At 39.5% G+C, this 13857-nt stretch overlaps 1 protein-coding gene across 2 annotated transcripts; it reads right to left on the minus strand.

The window, feature by feature from the left end:
* Window positions 1-802: 802 nt before the first annotated feature.
* On the minus strand, window positions 803-10713 carry LOC120733506 (cystathionine gamma-lyase-like). Of its 2 annotated transcripts, XM_040031765.1 has the most exons (12): window positions 10460-10711; window positions 8967-9048; window positions 8697-8792; window positions 8446-8555; window positions 8016-8150; window positions 7820-7877; window positions 7306-7383; window positions 6887-7039; window positions 4511-4632; window positions 3406-3458; window positions 3011-3149; window positions 803-1751 (listed from the first exon to the last, which is right to left on the minus strand). In XM_040031765.1, exons 1-12 carry the CDS (start codon window positions 10643-10645, stop codon window positions 1737-1739), a joined length of 1227 nt encoding a protein of 408 aa, XP_039887699.1. In that variant the 5' UTR covers window positions 10646-10711; the 3' UTR covers window positions 803-1736. The 2 variants fall into 2 exon arrangements, 1 of the variants encoding a protein (XP_039887699.1); XR_005695842.1 differs by lacking the exon at window positions 4511-4632 and having other exon boundaries at window positions 10460-10713.
* Window positions 10714-13857: the final 3144 nt, after the last annotated feature.

Here is a 13857-nt window from a genome sequence, read left to right on the forward strand (position 1 = left end):
TAAAAATATTGTCGCACATAAACACGGTCCGTGGCGCAAAAAAGGTTGGGGACCGCAGGTTTAGACAGCTCTTGTCAGCTACCCAAAGACGGAAGAGTCGTGTGTCTTACCTGCTGATAATAATTAGCTGTGACTATATTGACAAGAAATAAGCATGTTTATTTTATGCAAACTTTTTTCACGTCTTAGAGCCCTGACTTCAGTTCAGGAGATGACTCTTGAGGTGAGGAGGAAGAGCGTGACATTTTATTGAGAGGCAGCATTACTTTCTTCACATTTTTGTTTCTGTGGTGAGGGAGACTTAATCTCTGACGATAAAACACAGGTACGATGCTTCATATCTCAAGTCTGAAGGTGCAGGCATGAAGTGAAATGTCCCTCCACCGCAGGCGGCCGCCTACGTATGTGGCCAGTCTCTAGCCACATACCTAAAACACAGTTTGAGAGGTGCTTCCACCCACTGCTTTCAAATATGGTGGTTTCCACAAACCACTTCCCTATTCCTGTGTATTTTTAATGGATACATTATAGGTTCATCAGAAAGCAACAATTTGTTGGAAGATATAAACACACACACTAAATCTTTGTATCCTGATGAACATGATACATTTTTCTCCATTTAATAATTACATAAAATTACTGACTGCAGGTGTGGGTACTGATCAGTCTTCTGCAGAAGATCTGACACCTTAAGTTGGGAATTGCCCCCCCGTGCACCCCCACCCCACTGCTGATGCTGAACTCACAACAAGACTTGTGCTTGTACAGCAGGATGGTTGAGAGGAAGTGAGACGGGCACAGATTTGCACTTGGACTGATTTTAATGGATTTTTTCGATTACAGTAAATGATGAGCTGTGATGTGGGAGTACAGTGGGTTGCACAAACGGCGTGTGTGTTGTCACACAGATAAAACCCAAAGGAGTTCTGACATGTCTCAACCTCTTGTTTAAAAACATAAAAAGCTCTTTATCAAGCATAATTCTCAGAGATGTTCCTGTAAAAACATTCAGCCGTTTCTACACAGACCTCAACTGGAGTCACTGCTGGGAACGTCTTCACTTGTGCATACCAGACCCTCCCACGTTTACTAGCAAATATCTGGAGCTCCTCCTCTCTTAGTAACAGTTCATTTATATCAAAGTTTTGGCCAAACAAAAAGGACATGCAGCATTTTTTGTTCACCTTCTAGTTTGAGTAAAACAATTGTTCTGCATGGGAAAAAGAAATCTCTGTCCAAAACTGTGAGAGCCACTATCACTTCTAACATTTGGTCAGTAGGTGGCAGCTGAGCCTCAGATTGCAGATGATCGTGTGGAGTCTTTACCTTGCCACCTAAAGTGCCCTGAGGTAGATGACTTACGTTGTGAATTGGAAGTGCATATAAAGTAATCTAAAAATCTGCACATTGATACCATGAATCAACCTGAAGACACAGTTTCATAGCCAGGTTATTCAGAAAAATGTCTGTTTGACATTGTTCCAGCAGTAACTCGTGCTTCATCAATTTTAACTGAGCAGGACTTTGCCTGATTAAAGCCTTCGAAAAATCCTAATTATAACAAAGCACAGAACAAACATGAAAACAAAGTAAAACCAGCCTAAAAGTCAGCCTCCCCAAGAACAAGCTTCCCTGACAGGCGAATGCCACTGAGCTGAGGTTCCACATGTTGGAAACTCGGGTCTTTCATCCCAAATTTGACTCCTCCACCCTCAAGGATGCCATCTGAAGACATTTCACTTCTTTGGATGCTATTAAAGAGAACAGAAGATAGAGGGGGGAATTAAAATAATTTAATTAATAAATACATACATAAAATGTACAATCCACATCCAGCTTCTCTTTTTTTTCCCCTAAGAATAAAAAGGTCACTCTCTGATGAGCTTAGACGGGATACCAAAATGACTGCGATAAAGACAAGCCCAATTTGGTTAATATAGGCCAAAGACAAAACCAGTCACTAATCCAAACCCAGGATCTTACAGAAATATCACCATAAACTACATCACTAACTGACCAACTGATGTCCACAGCCAACTTTTCCTGATAAAACTCAACTGGAAATGAACCCGTCTACCCCCATCTGACCTGCCATCCTATCCAATTAAATGTTTCACAAATCAGAGGTGCCTTTTCCTGGGACCACAGACAGTCATTAGAGAGATTTGTCTCCATTTAATATCCATTTTCTTCAGATGGGCAGCAGAAGGATGCAGCAGCATTATCTGAATGCTGAGGACAGGAGGTACAGAGTGCCATGTAGGGTACAGCTAAACGAGGTCGTAACAAGATTTTAGGAAATTCAAATGCACTGCTGATGACAGCGTAGTTAGAGGATGGGAATTAGCGGTGAATCATCCCAAACCAGCGCGCTAGAGCTCGGAGTTTTAATGCAGCAGAATCATGGCCAATTTGGGTGGACCGTAAATCAGAACGAGTTGTTGGTGTTTAGTTTTGCATCCATTCATAAAATACACCAGAACTCACATCCCTAAACTATCCACGCCAACCAGAACAATGATGAATCAGAGAAAAGCACATTTAATAAACTCTCAGCCACCGTGCCAAGCCAGAGACAGTCAGAGAGGTGGATGAAAACGTCAGACGTCGACACCAGCCGCCAGAGGACGAGATGCGATAAAGATGCAGATGTCTGGACACAGTCTGCCAAGTCTGAGAGCGATGCACTACAGTGCTGCAGTGAGACAGCTTAAAACTGAGTAATGAACTTGAAAATGAATTCTGGGAACACGACAATGTTTCTGCTGAACCAACGAAGAAGTTAAAAATAACATTTGCACTGTATATACTGAGAAACAGCAAATATCCATTTGAAGAGAGGGTATCCAAAAGAGGTTTTTGGTAGAAAAAAGTGAACATTTTATTCACTAAAGCACTAGCTTGACCAACAGGTAAAGTTAACCTTCTCAGGAAGTCAACTCAAGTCTCCCGTAAACTTGATGCCACCACAACACAGAAAGAAAACAAAAACTTAATGTCTGATACTTACAGCAGCAGCCAGTGCCTGATCCAGGTCTTCGATGATGTTGGCTTCGTCTTCCAGGCCAACGGAGAGCCGGATCAGGGTGTCGCTGATGCCCAGCACATTCCTCTCATTTTCTGGCACTGATGCATGGGTCATAATCGCCCTGAACGGTATGATAGAGAAGGATTACATATGAGCAGAAAAACATGCTGAGATTCTAATGGAGAGCATAGACAGCGACTTATAATGGACATAAAGTGTTGCAATTAGTTTGAGGGAGTCTGATAGGGCTCATCTATTGGTCTCTGCTGCCCCCTTGTGGTGGTCTGTGTTAAACTGCAGCAAGCTTACGGTAAACCATTTACAGAAGAGTGTACTTTTAACACTACCAAGAATAAAAACACTACAGTGACACTTACGGGTGTTCTGCCAAACTTTCGTACCCACCGAGGCTTTCTGCAATCGCAAACATCTGAAATAAGACCACAAAGGACATGAAGATGAAGTGAAGCACGGCGCATAATGTGTACAGGCGAGCACAAAAGTTTCAAGGGAATTACAAAAAAGGAAAAAGACTATTAGTAACCCACAACGGAAACAAGCCAAAGCAGCACTCTTCGCTGTTATTTGTGGTCTGGATCATTTTCAGACATTAACAGCGAGCTTACATAGGCCTTTCATACACACAGTGAAGTCCACAATCTGTTCTTCTTGGATCATGCTGCTTCACAATGGTCCACTTGTAACAAATACTATAATAAAACTGGTCAAATTAACATGAAACCAATGTTTTTCCAGTGTGAAAAAAAATGTGATGAATTTGGCAGCAAGTATAAACTGATGTCACGTGTTAATTATGGCTATTATAACGTAGCGAAATATTATCAACTTGGAAAGTTTGTAATGTGTCTTGTAGAAAAACAACGTTTGAAAATGTCACTGTGTGCGTGTGTGTCTGGTCAGTGAAGGCATCTGATCCTGATACAGACTCTATGCAGTCCTATGAAAAACTAACTACACCCCATGACTCAGTAGTTATAGAACCTTTAGAAGCAACAACTTGAAGTAATCATCTTGTGCAAAATAATCGTTTGCACACAAAATTGCAGTTGGATTTATGAAACAGTCGCACTGGCCTATTTTGTTCTTACCACAGTGCGTATGTTCATCGTTCATGACCAACAGTCTTGTTTAATCTTCATACAATTTGCAACCTATCTGCACACTACCCCGTCCACATTTCTCTATATAAGGAAGTAGGTTTACCTCTAGGTGCAGCTGAGAAAGCTGTGAAAGGCAAGAAATAAGAAGAAAGTGAAATTATAGTGTCTGAGGTCCAAACAGGAAGCCAGAAGAGATAGTAGCTCGACTAAACCATTTCTTTGTAATCCCTACAAACACAGTAAGGGTCGTTTAGTTTTTCACAGCACTACATCTCACATAGTTTTCCTAAAGCCCAGCAACCTGCTTATTAAATGCAAAATCAAACAGGCCAGAATAAATAAAAACTTTGAGCCAAATTACTTTGAGGTTATTGAGGAAGGCAGTAGCATGCTCAAGTTTCCCTTTAATGTTGAAGGCAATCATCCCTGGACACCCAGTACACTGTCTCTTCATCACTTCGTACTGGGGGTGAGACGGCAGGCCTGTGTCAAAAGAGGGAAGACATATCTCAGAATTTCAAATTTAAGTTTAAAGAAAAAGTTGGTAACGTACAACTTAATTTAAATAAGAAAACTGACTAAATTATATTTTATAGGCAAAAGCTGTAAATAATTGGCAAAAACAGCACAACAAGATGAAAGTTAGTTATTTACCCATGAACACTAAAGTAAGTTGGAGGGAAAATGCTGATTAATCAGTTTGCTTAGTTAAAAATTAGCACAGAGGAGGGGCAAAAAATTTTATGGATGAGACACATTCAGTTGGCTACTTTCAATAGAAAATTATGTATTTATTAGAGACGGCACGATGCCACTTTTTTATGTCCAATACCGATATCATAAATTTGGATATCTGCCGATACCGATATGAATCCGATATAGTGTGTTTTTCAATAAAACTGTTTTTTTAATATCTTGCTGCTTTTTGTATAAGTTCATACTCAAGTAAAAAAAAAAAAAACTAAAGCTATTCTGTTATACCTGTATGCAAAAAATACACTGCACCCAAAATATTTCATATTTCAGCAATACTGATCAATCTAATAAACTTAAACCTGCTCCATCCTCCCTATTCTGGTATTTTAAAGAGTGAGCAACCTAACTATTAGGGTCCTAAAACTCCCAGCAAAAAAAAAAAAAAAAAAAAAAAAAAATTTTTTTTTAAAAATAGGGAACCCTCCACCTTGTGATGCTTAATTGACGTAATCAACTTTAATTTGATGCAGTGTGAAAAAAAATGCACAGAAATAAATTATTTTTCAAGAGTAATTAAATAGATTCAACATCTTTCTTCAACAGAATTGCAGACTGCACAGATGGTACCTTCCCAAAGGAAAAAGTACTACAGCTTACTAGGGTATATTAGACTTAATAGTTATACTATTAGACTTCTATACATTTTACATCAGATTAAAACTTTGGGTGTAAGATTCGGATAATTATTTATTAAAAGCTCGACATTTTAAATGAGAATAAGAAGGAAAAGTATGTCTTTGTGCCCCCTTTTCCCTGTTAATGCCCTATCGGCCCCCCTGGCTAAACTTTGCTAGATCCGCCCCTGCACAGTTACCAGCCGTCAGCTGTAGAAAAAGATCCTGGTGTAGAAAGTAATATTAAATAAATTCCAACAACAGATTATCAAGCTTAAACGTGCTGCTGTTGTTCAGCCGCTGGTTTCTTCTTTCTGGCACGAAGTGGGCCAAAAACAAACAAGAGAGAAGGACTCGCAACAGAAAAGCCGATCAGCTGATCATTGATCAGTTTCATGATTGAAGTAGCAGCAGGAGAGGGAGGGAGAGAGAAGAGGCAATCGTTAAGCTTAACGCGGGAATGCTTTACAAACATTCAGAGATGAACTTACACACTTGCTTTACTTCTCTCTGGAATCACTTCCTCGGAGATGAAATGCTGGTTTGGTAGCGAGGCTACAAATACACACAGCCGCTCTATCACGTGACCACACTGCTGCAACTGCTACGGTTATGAGCCGAGTTACGCCATGTCGCAAGTTTTTTGAGGTGCTTTTTTGATATTTAATGGATCGATGACACTTTTTATTTCTCTCCGATATCCGATCCAGTAATTTACGTCAGTATCGGACCGATACCGATACGTAATATCGGATCGGTCCATCTCTAGTATTTATTTATTTACTTATTATGTAGAAATAGAGGGCAACACATTGCCAAGGCAGGGAGTGCGTTTTGCTTAAAAACCAAAAAAAAAAAAAAAAGGCGTGCCACGGGTCACCGCTCAGCAACATGAACTCAAGTGACCAACAGTGACAATGGTTTAAAGAACAATGGTTCTTTGGATCAATGTTGTCGTGTCAGTGAAAACAACAATAAAGGAAACCTCCCACAAATGTAGGAGGTTTTTAAAAATATACAAATAAAAAAATAGTCTAATTGATCTACTAAATAACTGGCAAACAAAGTATAAAGAGATGAAACCAGGAAAGGTCAGACTTTTATAGTTCAACTGTATGACCACCAGAGTTGTGAAAAAAAAGACAGTGTTTCAATGGGGAAGGTCACCATTGGTCAGTGTGAACTCAAATGACCTAAAAAGGCAATGTACAACAAACTGTGCAACTTGGGTTTTGCAGGCTCCTCCAAAAAAGCTTAAAGCTAAATCAGCAAGAGTTTCCTTGTAAAGATTGAGATTGGAGATAATGACGGGCATGTTTTGACAAGTCTGTGGTATGTGTGATTTTAAAATGTTTACAGCAAATCACCTGGGTAGAGGACGCGCTCCACCCTCGGATCAGCCTCCAGAAACTTTGCAACAGCCAGGGTGTTCTTAAAGTGCCGCTCCATCCTCAGGTGAAGGGTCTTCAATCCACGGTTACACAGGAAACAGTCAAAAGGAGACGGCACACTACCCAGTGCTGACGTGGAGGCGGGATCACATGAAGAAAAGGAAAATCCAAAGAGGTTACAAACAAAGCCTCCCAAAATCCAGATCAACAAATACTTTCCTACTGAAGAGAATTTAAACTGGTCAGAACTTGAGCCTCCAAATACAATGTGTGGCATGGAGGCATATAAAGAGGTTTATTGTATATTTCCATAAAAAACAACAACAACAACAACAAAAAAAACAAAAAAAACAAACAAAAAAAAAACACTTGATGCACTCTTTGTATTTAATCACCATTTTGCAGGAACTTCAGTCGCTCGTACAGATCCTCCCTGTTCATGGAGACGAGTCCCATCACCACATCGCTGTGGCCTGCCAAACAGATTATACAACAATAAAGAGAAGTCCAAAACACAGAGTTTATACTGGAGTTGACTTTGTTGCTCTTTTGTGTTTGAGCTTGTGCGTCTTTGCTATGTGATGATGGTGGGGCAAAACTAACTGGGTGAGCATCAAATTCAAACACCTTGACAAAAGTTCTAACTTCACTGGTGATCCCTGCATGTGTTTCTCTGTTTTAATCGTAGAGATAGGCAACGTGAGCATTTTAGCAATGCTTTACAATTATTATTCATTTAAGCTTAAGATCTTATTTCACCCATTTCAGACTTACTTTGGTACATTTTGGAGACATTTTAGGACTAAAGTAATTAATCCCTTCTAGCGTGCAACAGATCATGTGACTAAGCTCACAAAATGTTTGCATCGACTTCTAATGCAAATGTTAGGTTAGTAAAATCGAACCTACCATTCATGTATTTGGTGGCTGAGTACATGCAGATATCAGCTCCCAAAGCCAAGGGACGCTAAAGGTGCACAAGAGAAACAAGAGTAAATCATTTCCTGAATTATTCCAGGATGAACTGGAATTTGATTGCAGGAGGTTATCGAACTGTTGTTACACAATCAACAGCGCACAAAATGCACCGGGGGTCAAGTTTCACCTGGAAATAGGCCGACATGAAGGTGTTGTCCACGACCACCACTATGTCTTTGTTGTGCTCGTGGACCAAGTCGGAGCAGGCCTTGATGTCCACCACCTTCATCATGGGGTTGGTGGGTGTTTCAATCCACACCAGCTAAGTGAGCAAAGAGATGATGTATAAGTCAAACCAAACATGGGGGTGGAGGGAGGGGTGGGTGTAACTTCCAGAAGAGAAATCACTCAAACTGCTGATTCACAATGACCGTTTCAGTTAGCTTAAAGACACGCCCTATTAAGCAACATACTAGTCAAACCAGACACTGGTACAACAGCATGTGTTTATTTTGCAGATAAAATGGAAACGTCTCCTAAAAGGTGCACCCAAACACAAAAAAACAAACAACACATGTTCTGAAATCTTCTGAAGTGTAATTTTTGCTTTGACATACCTTAGTATTTGGCTTCAAGGCAGCCTTGAGCAATTGTGGTTTTGTGCAGTCAGCAAAAGACACATCCAGGCCGACTTCAGCTGCGATTCTTTGAAAGTAGCGGTTTGTGCCTTGTGATTAAAAAAAAAAGAAAATCTCTGTTAGTATCACTAAACCACATCACGCATACATAATCTAGGAAACAAGATAACGTCTCATAGCTCACAGAGTTTGTTTTACACATTTGGCCAAGTTGCAAAGTGGTTTCTCACCTCCGTACACGTCATCCATGCTGACGATTCCATCGCCTGCCTTGAGCATGTGAGTGATCGTCACTGTGGCCGCCAGTCCTGAAGCGAGAGCAAGGCCTGCAGAGGAGAAGGTGTGAGAAGTTGTCCAGAGCAGGAATTATTTTCATCATCGTGTCAGAGAAGCCTAAAATTGGAAGGCTCTGTCATTTTTGAAGCGTTAAACATTTAGTAAAACGATGTTAAAACATGTTGTTTAAATTCACTGCTGTGAAATACGGTTGGCTGACGTACAGTACTTTGCTCCGTCCAGTGCAGCTACGGCTTTTTCAAGGCAGTTCCTGGTAGGGTTTCCACTCCGGCTGTACTCGAACCCCTACATCAACACAAGATTTTTACATTTCATCACCACGGTCAGCATTTATAATACTTGCTTGCACCTGTTCAGACAGTAAGGGGATGCAGTTATTTAGTGATCAGTGATGACTTGGTATGTGGCACTTTTGTTAAGTTTAAGTATTAAAAAAAACCCACAGAAGTAGATATTTATTATTATTATTAATGTTATTATAAAATACTTTGTGGTTGGATTATATATATGTTGCAGGTACATACAAGCTGTTTCTTCTGCCTACACCCTTTTTGTCTAAAACATAGTCGGGTTTTTCCTTCTTTTTCCTTGATTTTGAAAAATAATGCTTGCTTTGAAAAGATCAGAAGGATGTAAATGAAATGAAAAAATACGTTTTTAATTTTTGGAGAAAAAAAAATTACCACTTCTAATGGAGGTTAAGTGGTTTGTGTGAAGAAAGCTGACCTGAGTGCAAAAACTCTTAAAAAAAAAAAAAAAAAGTTTAACTGGTAATGCATTACATATGAGGAGTATGCAAAGTACCCATGAAGGTGATGTCCAGGTGAAAATAAGTCCAATTCATCAGCCCTCTGCGACTGTCGATATGAGGTGTTTGTCCTGATATGCTTGTGTGTGCATTATTAAATTATAACATCTCCACTTTGGTGTCGTGTTCATTGTTCAAAAGGTTTTGTGGTTTCTTTAAATGCCTAAGCTGTGCTGCCATGACCTTTTCACAGAGAAGAGGTTTTCTCCTGGCAGCCCTTGCAAATAAGAAAAAAAAAAAGTTTAACTGGTAATGCATTACATATGAGGAGTCTTATAACTGTGAAACATTAAGCAATGAAAACTGACACCAGTGAACTCTGCCCTCAAGAATTTCTTTCCTGTGTAATATCCTGCCTCTTTTTGTCAGTGTAGTGCTAGAAATCTGTCATCTGTAAGCCAATCAATGCCAGAAGCAATGAGAAGGGAAAAAACGACTTTAACAATCTGAAACATGGAGAGATAATGATGTTAAAGCGGAAACAAAACAATATTTATCTAACACAGGCGGATTCTAGTCTAGACTCCCAGTAATGGATGGCCATGAACTGGTTATCACACGCAGGAAGGAATTACAATACAAGTCAAGCTTCAGCTTTCGACTGAGGGTAGTTTCTTATTTAACAGAGTGCGCAGTCAGTCGCATGCAGTGGGTTAAAAACACTTGAATTCACAGATTTTACGTTAACTTTACTTACCTAAAGAGACATTCTTATACATGCTAAAATAATACAAGACACGCCTCCATACAGAGCTAAAACATAATAATAGTATAAGAATAAGAATAACCTAAAAATATACAAACACTTAGAAACCATCGGGCGTCATATCGTCCATAACACTGGAACGAGTCTGATCCTAACCTGGCCTAAAGTAACGGGGTACTTACAGCGTGCTTTCCTGGAGAGTACTGCTTGAACGTGGTAGAAAGGGAAATCGGCGGCACTACAGCCATAGATTTCCATTGCTCCGGCTCCTGACCGACGTGTATGGCATCTGTTGCAAAGGATTTATAAGCCGTGCGGAAACCGGCGAATAAATCGCTTTGTTCTTCTTTTTTGTCCGTGTTACTCATGGCAGTGCGCTCCAAAAATGACTGCTGCGGGCTGAAGATGAGTACGCATTACCCGTGCCCGGTAATGGTAAAAGACATTTAATGGAGCCGTGCGCTGCGCTTGTCTCTCGGAGCCAATCAGCGCTCGACACAAACCGCGATGTGGCGCTGATTTGCTGGGGGTTAGTGGGCGTCCAGCCCACGTGGCCATGCACGTTGTTTACGCTGTTCGTCGTGATGCAACGTTTCCTGCTTTTTAAGTCAGGGTCCGCGTCTCTTTTCCCAACACGGTGCCTACTTTTTTAACACGAATGTGCTACTGCACGTTGTTTCCTTCTGGGTTTATAATTCAGGTATTTACCCAAAGACAGTGATTTATGTTGTTTTGTAACGCAACAGAGTCAGTTTACAATAACACTGACTTGGGGGGGGGGAATACTCGATTTTTCAGCAGCCGCAATAAAAGTTCTTGTGTTGGTGGCACAATTCACAGAATCTGGTGCATTTTTTTTATCCAATCATATTATTATTATCGCTATTTTGTTTTCTTCTTTAAAAACATTTTTGTGTCTGAAGCTGTGTTTCCAGGGGTGAACCACAGGGGGAGGAAGTGCTCTGTAATGACTTTGAACGAGAACAGTCCGCTTTGCTTTATTGTGTGCAGTTTTCTTCAGTTTGTTGAGCAAATTCACACAAGCGCGTGGAGTTAGTGTGATCTCAAAGTGAAAACAACATCAGATAAATGTAGGAACATTTCTGGCTATTTGTTTTTTCTGTCATGGAAACAACAAATTGAATCTTTCTATCAGAACTACATTATCTTTGTTGGTGTAGTCACAACATTTTGGTGTCAGTGAGACAGTGGTAACACGATAGATTTGTTGTTGTTTTTCATGAATACTTTTATGTATAGTAATGATTTAGCACGTAGACAGTGGGTGTGCTCTGGTATTGAACAATCTGTGGAAAATCAGAGGACTCTGTGCAGTCCTGTGATTTAGTAGCTTAAAGAAGAACCTTTTGCAGCAGTAACTTGAAGTTTTCCGTGTGACTTTATCAGTCTCTCACATTGTTGTGGAGGAATTTTGTTCCACTCCTCTTTACAGCGTTGCTTCACTTCATTGAGTTCTGTGTGCACTTGTTTGTGCACAGTTCCTGATACAGTAGGTATTTAGTCAGCTTGAGGTCTGACTTTGGGCCCTTGAACCACCTTGATTCTTTTTTTTCCTGCTATTCGGCTGTAGATTTTCTGCTGTGCTTGGGATCGTGAGGGACTCATATTTGACTCTAGAATACTTTGGTTTACAGAGAAGTTCATGGTCGATGCAATGAATGCAAAGTACCCATGAAGGTGAAAATAAGTCCAATTCATCAGCCCTCTGCCACTGTTGATATGAGGTGTTTGTCCTGATATGCTTGTGTGTGCATTATTAAATTATAACATCTCCACTTTGGTGTCGTGTTCATTGTTCAAAAGGTTTTGTGGTTTCTTTAAATGCCTAAGCTGTGCTGCCATGACCTTTTTACAGAGAAGAGGTTTTCTCCTGGCAGCCCTTGCAAATAAGAAAACCAACAGGCTCAAATGCAACAACCCCCCCCCCCCCCCCCCCCCAAAATAAATAAATAAATAAATAATGGGAGCTGTGTGTTTCAGACAGTGTTAATGGAGCGTGTTGTTTTGTACATGTTTCAAGGATTTAGGTCTGTGGTTGGAGTGCACAGCCAGTGTTGCATGCTGACAAACTATCAATTGTTACCACCTGTGCCTATTAGGGATTAGGTCCCGGTAGTGTTTTGTGGATGGCTGCGCCCACATGTGCATTAGAACTGCTGAGGAAAGCCTTGTGCTAAAATGCATTTGTATTTTTCTTATTATCTAGTAATATTAAAGATTTTACACATGAAATTGTGAGTGCTGTAGTTCTTATTCATAAGTTAATACTTCCAAACAAGTTATATTTGTTCAGTCTTCTTCTAAATGTACTGTCATGAACTTAAACATTGAATTTGTTAACCGAAGTCTGCAGAATCTGAAGAGTAGGTCTTGGGCTTTTGGCAGTTTCTCTGAGCATTGCACTGTCTGAACTGGAAATCCACTCTTGGAAAGACTGTTGCATTGTTTTAACACAAACTGTGAAAACTTCTGCTTTTACACTTCCAGATAATCAGTAAATCAAGTCCATTTGATTAGTATCTGGCTGCTACTTACTCGCATAATTCCTGTGGAAGCAGAAAGGGTGTATTTAGTTTGAATGCACAGTCACATGAAACCTCACATGACTGTGACTACTGTAAACAAGATCTCACCTTTGTTTTAGGAAACTGTGGACATTTCATGGTTTTGCAGGTATCCAAACAAATCAAGCTGCTGCTGCTATGGCCTTTTCTTGACAAAGTACTCACTACAGTTTGAACAGAAATTCTGTGAATAAGGGCTTAGAGACCGTCGTGTTTTGTTTTGCTTTTGTCTAAGTATGTTTATGACTATTTATGAAACGGAATCTGTCATATTTCTTGTATTTTAAATACCTTTCTTTTTTCCTGAAGCACTGAGTCCATCATTGTCAGAAAGAATTAATGTTCATTGTTCACTCAGGCTTTTGGTCATACACTTCATTTTAAATGATAACATGAAATAGATTATAAACTAATTACTAATTAGTGGTGATAAAGAAATGCATTCACTGAGGTATCTGGGTGCAATTTTAAATACATGTTTATTTCTGTTCTTCTTAGTATAGATCTTCCACTATAGATTCATTTGAGAGTTAATATTCCTGGTTATTTATTCGAGCTATTCAATGCAGATGATCCACAGAGAGTATGATACACATAAGATTTCCATCTCCAGCTCTAAACTTTTAAAGTTTTAAAGCTGAGGTCTGTGGCTGAAATTAACACTTCCATATAAAAACATTCAGCTGATGTACTATGTGGTCATTAAAATGTAGAACTTTTATTGTCATCGATGTACATTGATGTATTTTGTAGTATGACCTTTAAAAAAAATTAAAGTACCTTAACATTTTACTGAATAAAATATTTATTTATTATATTAATATTTATTTTATGTTGAATTTATTATTCAGTATATATTGCAGATCACGTGGGCAGATTACACACTGGTAAAAGACCTTAATAAAATGCAGAAGACACAGTAATACAGTATAAAAATTTAAAATCCAATAATGAGTGCAATAGGCTCCTTTTTTATGAATAACAAGCATGCTTGT

This window comes from Simochromis diagramma, unplaced genomic scaffold (assembly GCF_900408965.1).
Source record: "Simochromis diagramma unplaced genomic scaffold, fSimDia1.1 OVJJ01000334.1, whole genome shotgun sequence".
NCBI classification, from domain to species: domain Eukaryota; kingdom Metazoa; phylum Chordata; class Actinopteri; order Cichliformes; family Cichlidae; genus Simochromis; species Simochromis diagramma.

Excerpts from the sequence above, each read along its gene's own strand:
- LOC120733506 (XM_040031765.1), bottom strand. The coding sequence starts at position 10,645 with ATGAGTAACACGGACAAAAAAGAAGAACAAAGCGATTTATTCGCCGGT. Across the intron at positions 8,793-8,966 it reads ACTGGACGGAGCAAAGTACT|GCCTTGCTCTCGCTTCAGGA; the intron begins GTACGTCAGCCA and ends TCTCCTCTGCAG. Across the intron at positions 7,384-7,819 it reads AGCCACCAAATACATGAATG|GCCACAGCGATGTGGTGATG; the intron begins GTAGGTTCGATT and ends TCTGTTTGGCAG.